This window comes from Amphiura filiformis, chromosome 5 (genome assembly GCF_039555335.1).
Source record: "Amphiura filiformis chromosome 5, Afil_fr2py, whole genome shotgun sequence".
Classification (NCBI taxonomy): Eukaryota; Metazoa; Echinodermata; class Ophiuroidea; order Amphilepidida; family Amphiuridae; genus Amphiura; species Amphiura filiformis.
In genome coordinates this window covers 69902531-69917202 of record NC_092632.1, presented here as the reverse complement: position 1 = coordinate 69917202, position 14672 = coordinate 69902531, and the positions used below count along the sequence as shown (strand labels likewise).

Genomic DNA, 14672 nt, shown 5'->3' with positions numbered 1-14672 from the left:
ATGGATTAAAATTATAATATTCATACCTATTAGGTTGATTTTGATCTTTATCTAGTACCGAGTATGTAAGTGCAACCACACTTATTACCCAAATGCAAAATCTGATTTGATAGACTTTCCGATATTGCATATTACTGATAGTGCCATTAAGGGATCTGGAATGAGCATTTTAAGCGTTTCGACAGTATTTTTTGTGGGACATGAGAGCACATCAGACATATCGAATTGCATTCTGAACACAAAGAATGTCTTTTTGATATCAAATAATTTTCATTTTTTGAAATTCACGATATAATACAAATTTTATGACAAATTATTAAAATGTCTGATGTGCTCTAATGTCCCACAATAAATACTGTCCAAACGCTCATACCCCATCCCTTAATATGCTTAATTATTGCATTTTCCTTTGAATGTTTTTAAGCACTCCACACTCTCGAGATGTTATCCTAATGCAGCTGTGAAATTATGGCTATAAAACAGGAATATTAATAATTAACAATTGTATGAAAATTATATGATATAATATTTAATATTTCTTCATCAAGTTATGAGTATTTATTGATGCTGTATGTAGAAATTGGTATTCTAAATATTTTCATACATTTTTAAGTGAAATTTCTGGAAATGAATTTAATCTGAAGGAAAATTAACACAGCACATTTTTTTTTTACTTATCTTCAGCTGTAAGGCAAACAATTTTTTTTATTTCGCCTTTAATTTTAATGTCTTTTTTATCTATATGTACGATCGCTTATCAAGCTTCTTCCCATATCAAGTGATAGCCTATTTAGCAATCAAGGACATCAGAGTTCAGATCCTTACAAATATAAGACATACATTTAATATGGTAGTTATTTATGGTATTGAGGTTTTAAGCATACAGTGAGTAATGATTGTCGATTCCACTTCTTTGTAAATACCATGTAAACACAATATACATGTACATACCAGAACAAGAATTTTAATATGGGTATATGATAAGGAAAGTAATCATTTTATCTCTTTTTTTTAACACCAACATCTGAATTTATTACATAAATTGGGGGACAAGGCTGTCAATCAAGTCACCCAGCTTTTATTGAGACCATTAAGCTGAACCTTATGTTCAGTTCTTGACAGTGGCATAGCATCATATAGGGGCCAGTGTTTAGTCAATTATATTTGACGCGCATACATTTGCAATGCTGAATTACTATTTGTCAATTTAGGGAATTACTGAGCCAAAATTTCGGGGGAAGCTTCATTTGGTGCACTCAATTTCCAAAGAGGAGTAAACACTGATAGGGGCATGGGGCATGTGCCCCAATCTTTTTAAAAATTTAGAAAACCCCATAGGAGTCTTGCTGAAAAACAGCTTGTGCCCCCTAATCAGGCCTGGTGCCCCCTAATCAGGCCTGGTGCTCCCCCAATAGGTTGACTCATGCTACGCCACTGGTTCTTGTCACTAATCAAGAACAGAACCTTTTTTTTAAACTTCTAGGATGAGAAAATGATAGAGGGCAGGTGTTAAACTGAAGGCCTGTAGATAAAACATCATTGCTCTTCCCCATCTGACTTATTCATTCAGTTGGTAGAGCATTGGTCAGATGATCTGAAGGTCCCAGGTTCAAATCCTGTATGTTCAGTGATTCACTGGTTGTCATTTATTTATGTGGAGATTTGTGTTAAGAACCATTTCTCATAAGAACAGACTGCCTTTTCAATTTGGTATACCGGTACATTAACTAGATATTGTATAAAAAACTATAACTTATTTTTACTTTAGAGTTTGTCATTAGTGCATGTGTCTTTGTTATAATGTAATATAATAAATTATCATTATGTTATACACTGTACTTAGTTGTAAATAAAATACAAATTATTCATTTATTATTGATTATGCAATTAATTATATTTGGAACTGAAATGCCAGGAAATAATGTTATATCTTGGTTACAACAAATAAACTACTTAAAATCATTATTTTGATACTGTGTAGAAAGAAATATATTTACACACACAGACCTTGTCAAAAGTGCACCGAAAGCTATTGTAACCAGGTGGGTTTGGAAGCGATATCACCATTTTTGACATCACCTCTGGATTAACACGTAATCATGAAATCTTCACGAACAATTGTATTGTAATATGATGCTAAAGAAAAATTATGTTATACTACAACCGTTGGGGTGCAACAAAGTACCCCACTGTAAGTATGTTGTTTGTCAATTTGTAAATGGTAACCGTTGATTTTGAACAGGCTGTCAGTCTTATAGTTCCATCAGCCTCGTACGTCACATGTTCTATACCACCCCTGATTGTAACATTTGCTAGGGTGGATGCCCTCAGTGTTTGTTTTTTTCAAAATTCTGATTTTTACACAACTGTAATGTATTTTAGTATACTAACATACCCTGTAAAAATCAAGGCTTTAGGTGCTGTAGTTCTGAAAAAAATCTGAGATTTTGAAACAGAGTATGTCGTTTAATTACTACGATCAAAATATTAGTCAAAACGCATACGGGATGTTCATAACACTTTATGTACAAGGCGTGCGGGATGGTCATAACACATCAAAAGGACTGACCTAAGTCACAATCGATATAGTGACACACATTGACAACATATACGCTGGTATTAAGTAGCAATTTTCTTTGTTTTGCCTTATCTGGGCAGGTCAACAGTGAAAAGGAACCTGTTACAATTCTGATGAAGTCCCACGATTGTTGTGGTGATGAAATTTTATGAGTCACTATTTTGTTGAAAGAACTGTTTAAAATATTCATTCTAACAGTGGAAATGAACATTTTGTTGAAAAGAAATACAACTTTATTTCTTATGGAAATGTTACAGTATGCCTTGAACACAATATTGTTATTCTTACGAATTTCTTATGAAATGAATCAAAACAACCCTATTGTACTGAGTTGAACCAAGTTCCCAAGTGTCACATCTTTAGACTACCACTGTGAATTAGGAACTGTCAAATAGGCAGTTTTAACAGAATAAAGCTGTGTGTAGTTTATGACTTGTTATACAATTAAATCTACAAATCATTCGGATCTTTCGTTGAATTTTAATGTGTCAAACTCATCCATTATTAATGAAAACTGATGGGTACTGTACCAATCATTCTGATACAGCTTGTACAACTGTTAATCGGTTGTAAATGATATCGTAGTGATATGGGTGTATATGGAGAGGAATTATTTTGCCCAGGACAGTGATGGTGTTTTTATGCACAAAGACAGATACTGAATAAATTTTATGATTTATTATGCACATGTACACAAAGAAAGACGGCTATCTAGATATTAGGGGTAGTGCAATAATAGTATTACTCAGATGAATTAGGGGGGTGCAAGCAGCGTTTGGTAAGACTTGGAGGATAGGGGAAGCATTTTTGGCAGGTGGGGGGAAGGAACTTTTCCGGGGGAACTTTTGGCAGATATTTGGGGGCACCTTTTTGATATTAAGCCCTAAAAAGGTGTAGAAAAGCAGTTGGAAAACTTGCCGAGTTTCCTGCTCACTGCATTTGCACACATATTTAGACAATTTAATGTTTTAAATTTTGATTCCCCCAAATCTGCCATATTTAAATATTCTAATATTATTTGGTACATCAAAAGGAAGGGGCAAAGATATTTTGGCACGTCGGGGGAGGGGGGGGGGGGGCAAGTAACTTTCTTTGCAGTCAATTTTAAGAATTCATCTCCGGTACACATACTTATTGCAGAGCCCCTTACTAATTATCTAGTGCATTTGTATTACATTGTTATTAAATAATCAGACTTTTACATTGTATAACTTGCTGTAGGGGCAAACTTGCTTTGCTCCCCTGGTTAGCAGAAGCTTGGTACTAAATAATACAATCTTCGATGACTCGAAACCAACAACAAAAGGTGACACAAATCATCACAAATCCAAGGATACACTTTAGCTGAAACGTATCTTGATGATGTTTATTATCTTCACTTGCTATTCTTCTTCTTGTTCTTGTCACAAATACTAATTATGTTGGTTTAGGTAAAGATTAATTGTGTCTTTACCGAGAGCTTCTACACTACAATACTTCAAAATACAAGATGACAGCCTCCAGTGCCAAATTCGGCACCAAATTACATGTGATTGATGGGCTGCAGGCTATGTTTAGCTTATACTTCAAGGGCGCTCATCACATAAACAAACATGCCATAGGAATGCAATGATTAAGGATGCACAACACTTAAACAAACTTTGATTTTGGTAAATGGCATCAACATTCCGGGCGCCTAATTGTCTGCTACCAGCAACAATTACTTCTTAAAACATAGTTTTGGTGTGCCATTTACTGACAAAACTGAACCTTTTACAAGAGGTGCCTTTGTGACCCCTTAAACTTCAAAACATCAAACTTGACTGATTTTGAAACATGAATAAAGTTTATGAAATCAAAAACCTTTATCTGATTCACTTGTGTGATAAAAACTTGTATCAATGCTATGATTCAAAACAAAAAACATTTCAAAAATTTCAAGTGATTTGATCCAAAAGAAAAATAAACTGAGTTTTGGACATTTCAAAGTGATTTTAACTTCACATGAAAGAATTATTTAGCTTCATTTTACAAGATAGATGATGCTGCACTCAAGAGATAACTGCCCATGCCAACCAAAATTACTTGAAACAAAACCAAACAAAAGCCCACACAACAGGCACATTTTGGTGAGATTGGAAAAGCCAACAGAACACATGGGAGATACTATTTAAGTGCAACATGACCATAACATATCAACATGAACACAACAATGTTTAGTTTGTAAACTAGAAATGCAGTCTGTTGCTGTCCTTTAGATGAAAGTACATAACTCCTTGCATGCGAATATCTTGTTTGGTACACCTTGTAAATGAGAATACAACTTGATATAATATGACTGCCTGTGCACAACCATAGCAGCCATGAGAAAAACACAACTTGATATAATATGACTGCCTGTGCACAACCATAGCAGCCATGGCCCAAATTTGCAAATTCAGTCAATCCAGGTTATAGTCAAAACACCAGATGCTGATAGGATGCATTTACTTGCAAAGTACATGTAGAAGGAATACACAATTATAAACTTGAGTGAAATTATTTCAGACCTCGATCATGCATACCCTTTGATAAATAGCAGAGCAATAATTTCAAGAGAAATCAAATTTGAGCATTATCGAGATTCCAAAATACACGCAGAGAACATTACTTTCAAATGTGTATCCCAAATATGGATTACATGTAGATCACTGTACACAACCAACAAATTGTGCACACATTGCAGTAGAATACGATATAGAATCTTGCAAATTAAAACTCCATGGGCCTGTGGTGTACCAAACTTTAAACAAACTTGCTAATGATGCACACTGGTTCCATCGGTACAAATTGCATGCATAGGATTCTTCTTTACAAAATCAAATTCACAGATGTGGTGATGTAGGTGTAAAACATGTTCATTCTTGATCTTGACGATGAGTTGTATATACGAATCTGGCAACTTCACACTAAACGCAGACACGCCGCTGTAGAGCGAATCACCAGTCTTCACATCTGTAGTACAGGTAGGTTCATCCGTCATCACATCTGGTAGATCTCATGATGAATTTGACAGTTTGCATCAGTTGTTCCAAAGTGAAAGCAAGGTGTCAGCTTGCCTTTCATGGCAATTTAACGTAAACTGATGTTTAGTCTTATTTTATATATCAGCTGATCCGTAGCTTAGCCTCCAGACTAAGTGGCAATTTAGCTTAGCTGATACCTTTTGGTTATAACGGTTTCAGTGACTTGTTATAACACTATTAGTTCTTTAGTTCTTTACAAGTCCAGGCGTTTCACTGGTTTCAATGTTCGTCTTGGTCTTGCTTCTGGAGTACCTGACACTGATACAGTTTCATTGTTGGTAGCACTGGACGTAGTTTTAGGCTTGGTACTTGGGTTACCAAGTGCTGGTACTGGTGGATGAGCTGAAGTAGAATCTTTCTTCACTCCTATATCTTGATCTGGGACTTCTGATTCCAACAGCAAACACAGTTTATCAATGGGTCTGGTGAGAATGCTTGTCCTAGTTTTCACTCGCACACGCCGAACCAGTCCATCACTTGCTGGGAGAGTTTCAATCACCCTTCCTAGCGGCCAGACGTTTCTGGGTGTAGATTCATTTACAACCATGACGACATCTCCCACCTTGGCATTTCGCTGTGGGTGAATCCACTTTTGTCTTTGTTGTAACTGAGGAAGGTATTCTTTGATCCATCTGCGCCAAAACAGGTCTGCCAGATACTGGACTTGCCTCCACCGACGCTTGGCATACTGACTCAGCTTTCCTGCAGCGGCTGGTGGTAAGATCATGTCACTCTTTAGTTGAAGAAGGTGATTTGGTGTAAGTGGCTCTAAATCAGATACTTCTCCAGGAACATTGGTGAGTGGTCGGCTGTTAACTATGGCTTCTATCTCACACAGTAATGTATGAAGAGAGTCATCTGTTAGTATTTGTTCCTTTATAACAGAGCACATCACTTTCCTGATTGTCCGTATTTGACGTTCCCAGATGCCTCCATGGTGACTTCCTGCTGGTGGATTAAAGGTCCACTCAATCTCTCTTTGCAGAAGGTAGTCATGGATTCTGTCTTGATTCCAAGCTGCAATTTCTCGGCGTAACTCTCTTTCTGCCCCTATCAAATTGGTGCCATTGTCAGAGCGGATCTGTTTTACTTGGCCTCTTCTGGACACGAATCGTCGTATGACATTTACGCAGGCATCGGTATCCAAAGACGCTGCCATTTCAATGTGTATGGCTTTGGATGCAAGGCAGACGAACACTACACCATATCGCTTGACTATACTACGGCCTTGTTTAACTTCTAGTGGACCGAAATAGTCCATTCCGACTCTTGAAAATGGTGGCTCTCCTGGAGTGACTCTGTCTTTGGGAAGATCACTCATCATCTGCTGTTGTACTTTTGCATTCCTCTTTCTGCAGGTGATGCAACTGTTGATAACCTTTCTAGCTGCTGCATTGGCATTTGTTATCCAGTACTTCTTGTGCAGATGAGCCAACATGTGGTTTCTGCCCCCATGTCCAGTTGCTTCATGGACGTCATGTAAAATCAACTTTGCAATGTGGGACTTCTTTGGTATGATTGATGGAAATTTTGTCTTTTCAGGTAGAGCTGACTTAGCCAGTCGACCACCTACTCTGATTACTCCATCTTCTATAAATGGATTAAGTCTGTAGAGAGGACTTGCTTTCTTAATCTTGCTAACTTGTCGCAAGTCGTCTTCTGGCTGACTGTCATTACTTCTCAATTGCAGCTCTTTTAGTGTCATAATTTCTTCTGGATATGCCTTGGTTTGGACATATACTATCACAGCTCTTTCTGCTTCTTGCATGTCAGCAACATTAAGCAAATCTGTAATGTTGCCATGCTCTTCATTCTCATCATTCTTTCTACCATCATCATCTCCATTATCAACTCTATCATCAACTCTGTCATCATCTCTATCACGACAGATCTTGCGGAGATGTTTCTTGACTCTGAGGATCCATGCAACACAACGACAAAGTTGATACCATGAGGAGAATCGTGTAAGTAGTTTCTCCATTGTATCTGTTGCTTCTTCTGTCAACGCTGTGTTGACTACTAATTTCTTTTTAACCTCTGGATCATCAGCTAGCTCTTCAGCGCTGTTTCCAATGGTAGTCTTTGGCCACTGGTTTTCTGCTTTGTGTAAGAAGTCTGGACCATCAGTCCACCTTCTATTCTTGAGGAAGCAATCAACGGCTAAGCCCCTTGAGCAGTCGTCTGCAGGGTTTGAGCTGGTTCCTACATACTTCCATTGGTGTGGCTGGGAGCCATCTCTAATCAGTGCGACTCGATTAGCCACAAAGGTGTGGAATCTGGCGGTGTCATTGTTAATATACTTGATCACGGTCTGACTATCAGTCCAGAAGTATGTGCTTTCGACCTTCAACTGTAGTTCCCTTTGCAACATGTTGTTGACCTTTACTGCCATTGCAGCTGCAGTTAACTCTAGGCGAGGTATAGTTATGATCTTCAAAGGAGCAACTCTTGCCTTGGCTGTCAGGAGAGTAAGATGCACTTGACCACTCTCATTAACGAATCGTAAGTAACTCACTGAACCATACCCCTTCTGACTTGCATCACAGAAGTGGTGCATCTGGACTTCACTTTCTTCAAAGTCCTTGGGCTTGAAACATCTTTCGATGGTGAAATCTGACAATTTCGGTACTTCATCAAGCCATCTTTCCCAACGGGTCAGAAGCTCACTAGGAATAGACTCATCCCAACCAAGCTGCAGCTTGCTTAAGTTCTGCAATATTTGTTTTGCTGGCAGGATTGCTGGAGCAACAAATCCTAGCGGGTCATAGATGGAGCTTACAGTTGCTAGGATGCCTCTTCTGGTAGGAGGTCTCTCTTTTACTTTAATATGGAAGCCGAACCTGTCGGTTTGTGGTGACCATAGCAACCCCAGCACCTTTTCTGATGGTAGCTCTTCATTCTTCAAATCTAGTGTCTTTGTAGTCTCAGCTCTATCGTCTTCAGGAACTGACTGCAACACTTCTCTTGAGTTACTCAACCACTTGGTCAACTTGAAACCACCATCCTTACACAAATTGGTGAGATCACTGACGAGTTGAATAGCTTTGCTTTCACTTTCGATAGATTTGAGGTAGTCATAGACATAGAAGTTGGACAGCACTGTGTTGCATACTTCTTCGCTGTATTTCTCCTTACCATCATCAGCGGTCTTTCTCAGTGCGAAATTCGCACACGAAGGTGACGAAGTTGCGCCGAACAAGTGCACATTCATCCTATATTCCTTCAGAGGCAGACTCAGGTCACCGTGAGGGCCACCATAGAAATCTTACTAAGTCTCTGTCTGGTTCTGGTACACGCACTTGATGGTACATTGCTTTTATGTCTGCTACAACTCCAACAGGGTGCTCTCTAAACCTCGTCAACACACCTACCAAGTTGCTTGTCAAGTCGGGTCCTTTTAGTAATTGTGAGTTTAAAGACTGGCCCATGTACTTCGCCGCACAATCAAATACAACTCGCAGCTTGCCCTTGGTGGGGTGAAACACCCCATGGTGGGGGACATACCACACCTTGCCATCCTTTCTATTGCATGCATCTTTGGGCACTTCTTCTGCATAATCATTTTTAAACATATCATTCATGAATGCAGTGTATTGGTCGTTGAAAACCGAGTCCCTTTCTAACTTCCTCTTCAGATGGCATGCCCGCTGTTCGGCTTGATGTATATTGTTCGGCAATTTCATGTCATCATCTTTGAGCGGAAACCTACTTGGTAGTGCCCATCTACATACTTGATTGATGCTTCTACTCTGTTTAGGAATTGTCCTTCACTCACGCTTCTCTCTGGTTTATCATCAATGATTCGCTCATTGAACTCAGCGTTGTAGAGTTTCTCTAATTGCTGGTCAATAGTGTCATGTGCCTTAATTCTGTGGATGACTGATGTCCTTTTGTGTTCTTTATTTTTGACACCATACACTGTCCATCCGAGTCTAGTTTGGCAGGCGAAAGGTCCTTCACCTTGGCTATTTACTACATGTATTGGCTCAAATGCTTTAGGCACATTATTTCCTATGAGGAGACCAATATGGCATTGAGATTCATCATTTAATCTTCCTAGCTTAACTTCTTCCATATAAGGAATTGCATCAATATCATCCTGGTTGATGATGTCAGCCAAGTCACCAGGGATCTTATCTTGTGTATATGCCTTTGGAAGAGAGATGATATTATTTCTGTTCATGTCAGAAACTTCTAAATCTTGGATGATTTCACTGTCTACTATGATATCATCTGTTATGGTTTCAATTTCCAATTTGGTTTTCTTGCCTTTAACATGCAGTTCCTTTTGCAGCCTTTCAGAACAGAATACAGCATCACTGCCGTTGTCGAGATAGGCGTAAGTTTCTACAGACATTCTGGAAACTCTTGAGTAGACTATGACTGGTATTATTGTGGGATATGATTCACTAGATTTAACTCCGGCACCTGTAAGCCCACATGTCTGATTGGCAACTTCACCAGACTTCTTTGTCTCTTCCTGTTTCACATGCAGCACTGTTGGATGGCGCTTTTTACATGTCTTGCAGGTAAGCTTGTATTTGCAGATTTTACTGTAATGTGTTGCTTTCTTTAGGCAGCCAAAACAAACTCCCAACTCTCTTAGATACTGCAACCGGTCACTTATAGGCTTTTCCTTCAATTTGTTACACATTTCCAAAGTGTGATCTTTACCCTTGCAATATGTACACGGCTTGTCGGCTCCTGGGCTACTTGACGACACATTTGGCCTGGCTCCTGGACTATATGACATTACATTTGGTCTGGCTCCTGGGCTATTTGATGTCACACTTGCCGACACAGCTTCTGTGTTTGTTGCTAGATTTCTTCTAGCTTTATAAGTCTGATAGTTTGGGTTTTTTACCCTTTCTTCCTTCTTAGTACTATCTTCCTTCTCCGTCACACTTCTACCGTAGGCAGCATTAGTTGCGATTCTAGCCTGTTTTTCTAAGAAGGAGGTGAAGTCTTCAAATGTTACCACTTTGTTTCTTTCTTCTTCTACATAATCTACTTGTCTCCTCCATCTGTCTCTCATACTATATGGTAACTTCATCATCAACATTCTAATGTTTGCTGTACTTTGCAACTCATTAGTATAGCCCAGGCTGGTCATGGTATTTTTGCATTCTAACAAAAATAATGACAAATCTTGTAGCCCTGAACTATCACCTTTCACATTCGGCCACTGCCTCATCTTCGCTAAGTAAGCCTCTGCAATCTTGTGCTTATTACCATATTTCCTTTCCAGCAACCTTTTTGCTTCCAGGTAACCAACCTCATCATCCATGTGAATACAACTTTTCACCAAACTGTTGGCTTCACCTCTTGTGTACTGTTCAAGATAGTACAGACGGTCTCTATTGCTTTTGCTCTTATTTTCGATTATGAGTTCGAAGGCTCGTATGAACGTGACATACTGACGCGGGTCTCCAGTAAATGTCTGTGATGTCCGCTTTGGTAGACTCGCTTGTTTATGTTGTTCCACCAGCAGCCTTGTTAAGTTGTCTTGGTTTGCGTGCCAAATTTTCTATACTGGTATCTTTATCTTCTTCTTTCACTTCTGTTGTATGTTGCCGTGGCAACATGACTTGTTTTTTCTTCACATCAGGCTCTGGTGACGAAGTTACTCTATGACCATACTTTACTGATGAAGGCCCGTCATGTTCATACTGTTCACTGTACTGTTCTTGACCATACTGACGATACTGTTCATCAATATTTTCATATTTCGTGGCTGACAAATAATGTGGGGGTATTCTGTCCCCTGTACTTTCTGATTCCTCAGGTGCTGCTGCAGGAAACAAGACTTCACTTTGTGGTGGAAAATTGACTTGCATAGTTTTACTGGTTGTTAACATGCTTCTAGGTTGAACTTGTTGACCTAAATCAGCATGTACTTTACCATCAGTAGTCATACCCCCTGCTGGCTGGTCTTTAGCAAATCCCGAATCCATGTGAGTGTATTTTGGTCTTGCCCCTGGATTTAGTCCTACAGCACCAATTGTATCTTGTTTAGCTAGGAACTTGCCATCAATTTCTTGACCTTCTCTAGTGTTGTGGTTCAACCACTGCCTCACTGATGTGTTTGTATCTGGTTGAGCTTCTGTGAGGTCATCAAGCACCGATTTTGGTCTACTTCTTAAGCTCTGGGATTTATGTTCATAATCCTCCAATACATCTATTTTAGCTTGCTCTATGTTTATTTCGGTCTTCATTTCCAACCACTCTCTTTGTTGTTGCAAGTCCCTTGCCCTGGCTTGCATTTCTTGTTCCAAGTCTCTTGCCCTTGCTTGGATATTAAATTCCTCACTTTCTAAAGCTTGTTTATCCTTCAATGCTTTGGCTCGACATTCTAGTTCAACCTTTCGCGTTGCAGCTTGCAATAATGCATATTCTGTACTTTTTGATAATGCATCACTTTTATAAGATCTTCTGCTTCTTAATTCGGAACTGCTTTTATGACTCGACATGATGTTTTCGATAGTACCGAAACGAACGAATTAACTAAACGACGCCGATGCAAGCAACGGTTTAATACTTTTCTAAAGTGAACAACGGTTCACAAATTTATGTGAGAAACTATCGTGGGACCTGTGTAAGGTGTGCTTTGTGAGGCTACATGTGTCGAAACCTGAAATAAATGCGAATGTCAGTATACACGTAAACTTCGGCTTGAATGCAGGCCCCACGTTGCTTACCGACGGGTGGGAGAAAGCTCGATGCACCCGTTTATTGTGTGCCGACACGGGCGGGAGTAAGCTCTTTGCGTCCGTTTATTGATAACAAAATACCACAAAACTCTTTTTAGGTAGAAGTCCTGTGTCAGTGTTGTATGATTCTATGAGTTATTCCTGCATGCACTAGCTGTGCAACTGCAAGATTACTAATGTCAGTATTAGAGGCGTACATGCAGGCACTTTACTACCAAACTTTATTTGAATTGTAAGCGACTCGCGACGGGTGGGAGTAAACTTGTTACCCCTTTATTAGATATTTATTAAAAAATACCACAAAGCTATTTTTCAGTAGTAGTCCCGTGTCAGTTTGTGCTTGTGTTGTCGTACGCTACTAGTGGGCGGGGTAGAAATGTACATGCAGGCACTACTACTGATATCTTTATTTGATTTCTACGATTCGGATTCATAGGCCTTGATAACTTCTTTGAAGTTCTAATCTATAAGCTTCTACCAAGTGTGCATTTATCTACATGCACACTCATTAATATTTGCTATATTCAGTGACGTCTGACATGACTGGAGGCTGTGGTGACTGTCTGTGCCAATGCAATGTTTATGTTTACACTGCTGACACGACCTTAAGCTTTTAGCTATTTTTAGGTAAGCTTACAAAACAGACGCTCAACTGAACCTTTATTTGGTAACTATTTACCAACTATAGCATCTTCTTACAGATAATTAATCTTTACAAATGTAGGGGCAAACTTGCTTTGCTCCCCTGGTTAGCAGAAGCTTGGTACTAAATAATACAATCTTCGATGACTCGAAACCAACAACAAAAGGTGACACAAATCATCACAAATCCAAGGATACACTTTAGCTGAAACGTATCTTGATGATGTTTATTATCTTCACTTGCTATTCTTCTTCTTGTTCTTGTCACAAATACTAATTATGTTGGTTTAGGTAAAGATTAATTGTGTCTTTACCGAGAGCTTCTACACTACAATACTTCAAAATACAAGATGACAGCCTCCAGTGCCAAATTCGGCACCAAATTACATGTGATTGATGGGCTGCAGGCTATGTTTAGCTTATACTTCAAGGGCGCTCATCACATAAACAAACATGCCATAGGAATGCAATGATTAAGGATGCACAACACTTAAACAAACTTTGATTTTGGTAAATGGCATCAACACTTGCAATTTATTCTGAACTCAAGAATAAACTTGTTAATCACTAAAAAAAAAGTCATTCATGCATTGCTTAAATATACAGGGTGTAACAAAATATTTATACAATTTAGAAAATAGCATTATAGGCAAACCTGTCATTTATTGACTATATTGAGTTTTACTTGGTCGCCAAGGTAATTGGTTAAGCTACTTTGTTTCAATAAAATTGTTGGTCTAAAAGCAAATATGCCATACTACGCCATAGATAGAGCGCCATTTAAGTGTTGTAATAATAATAAGGTAAATTCTTGATTCATTTTTTAAAAACTTTTTGCAGATAAGTTGAGAAATGCTGAAAAACGGCCATTTTAAACCATATTTTCATGAAAACGAGAGCCATCAATAAATTAAAATGGCTGAAAATGTAGACCGAATCAAAACTAAATGACTAAAATGCACCTAAATCTGTCACACATCCCGGCGAACATCCTAGAACTCATCATTTCCACTAAGGGCCAAGGGATCACATATATTGGGGGGGGCATCCATTGGTGTATATGTTCTTGCAATTTTGTCTTAACAATGACAATCTACAATTTCAGAACACACGGCTTTTGCTGCCATTAATTATCCTAGTGCAGCATAGGAAATCCTTTTTAAGTATTTTGCTGTGGGATAAATTAAACAAAAAATATAGGACCACTGGTTACGGACACTGTGCATAATAGATTAAAATTAAAGAGACAATTACTCAGGCATGTAATACAAATTGTAAATTTTTGTTATGTCAATTGGTTATTAAGTTATACATTGGAAAAGAGTCCAATATAATCAACACCTGGAATCAAGTGACACTCAACAATTCTCGCTATTCGCAATAAGGGCGCCGCCAGCGGTTTGCGATGCAATCGTGATGTATCATGGGAAAAGGTCGACATCCAAGTCCGCGCAATACGAATATTAGCATGCTATTACATAGGAACACGTGACAATATTTTTTAGTTTGTCAAAATAAAGGTGTTACACGCGAATCGATACTCAATAATACTTAATAATGTGATTTGAAATGTGCACAATTAATTTTTCTCTATCGTTTGCGTGTAATACCGTTATATTGACAAACTAAAAAATATTGTCACGTGTTTTATGTAATCGCATGGTCATATTTGTATCGCGCGGCCTTCCATGTCGACCT

At 38.6% G+C, this 14672-nt stretch overlaps 1 protein-coding gene across 1 annotated transcript; it reads right to left on the bottom strand.

Annotated features, from left to right (window-relative positions):
- Positions 1–5815: 5815 nt before the first annotated feature.
- On the bottom strand, positions 5816–8833 carry LOC140152361 (uncharacterized). Its single transcript, XM_072174666.1, has one exon. It carries the CDS (start codon positions 8831–8833, stop codon positions 5816–5818), a length of 3018 nt encoding a protein of 1005 aa, XP_072030767.1.
- Between the last annotated feature and the right edge of the window lie 5839 nt (positions 8834–14672).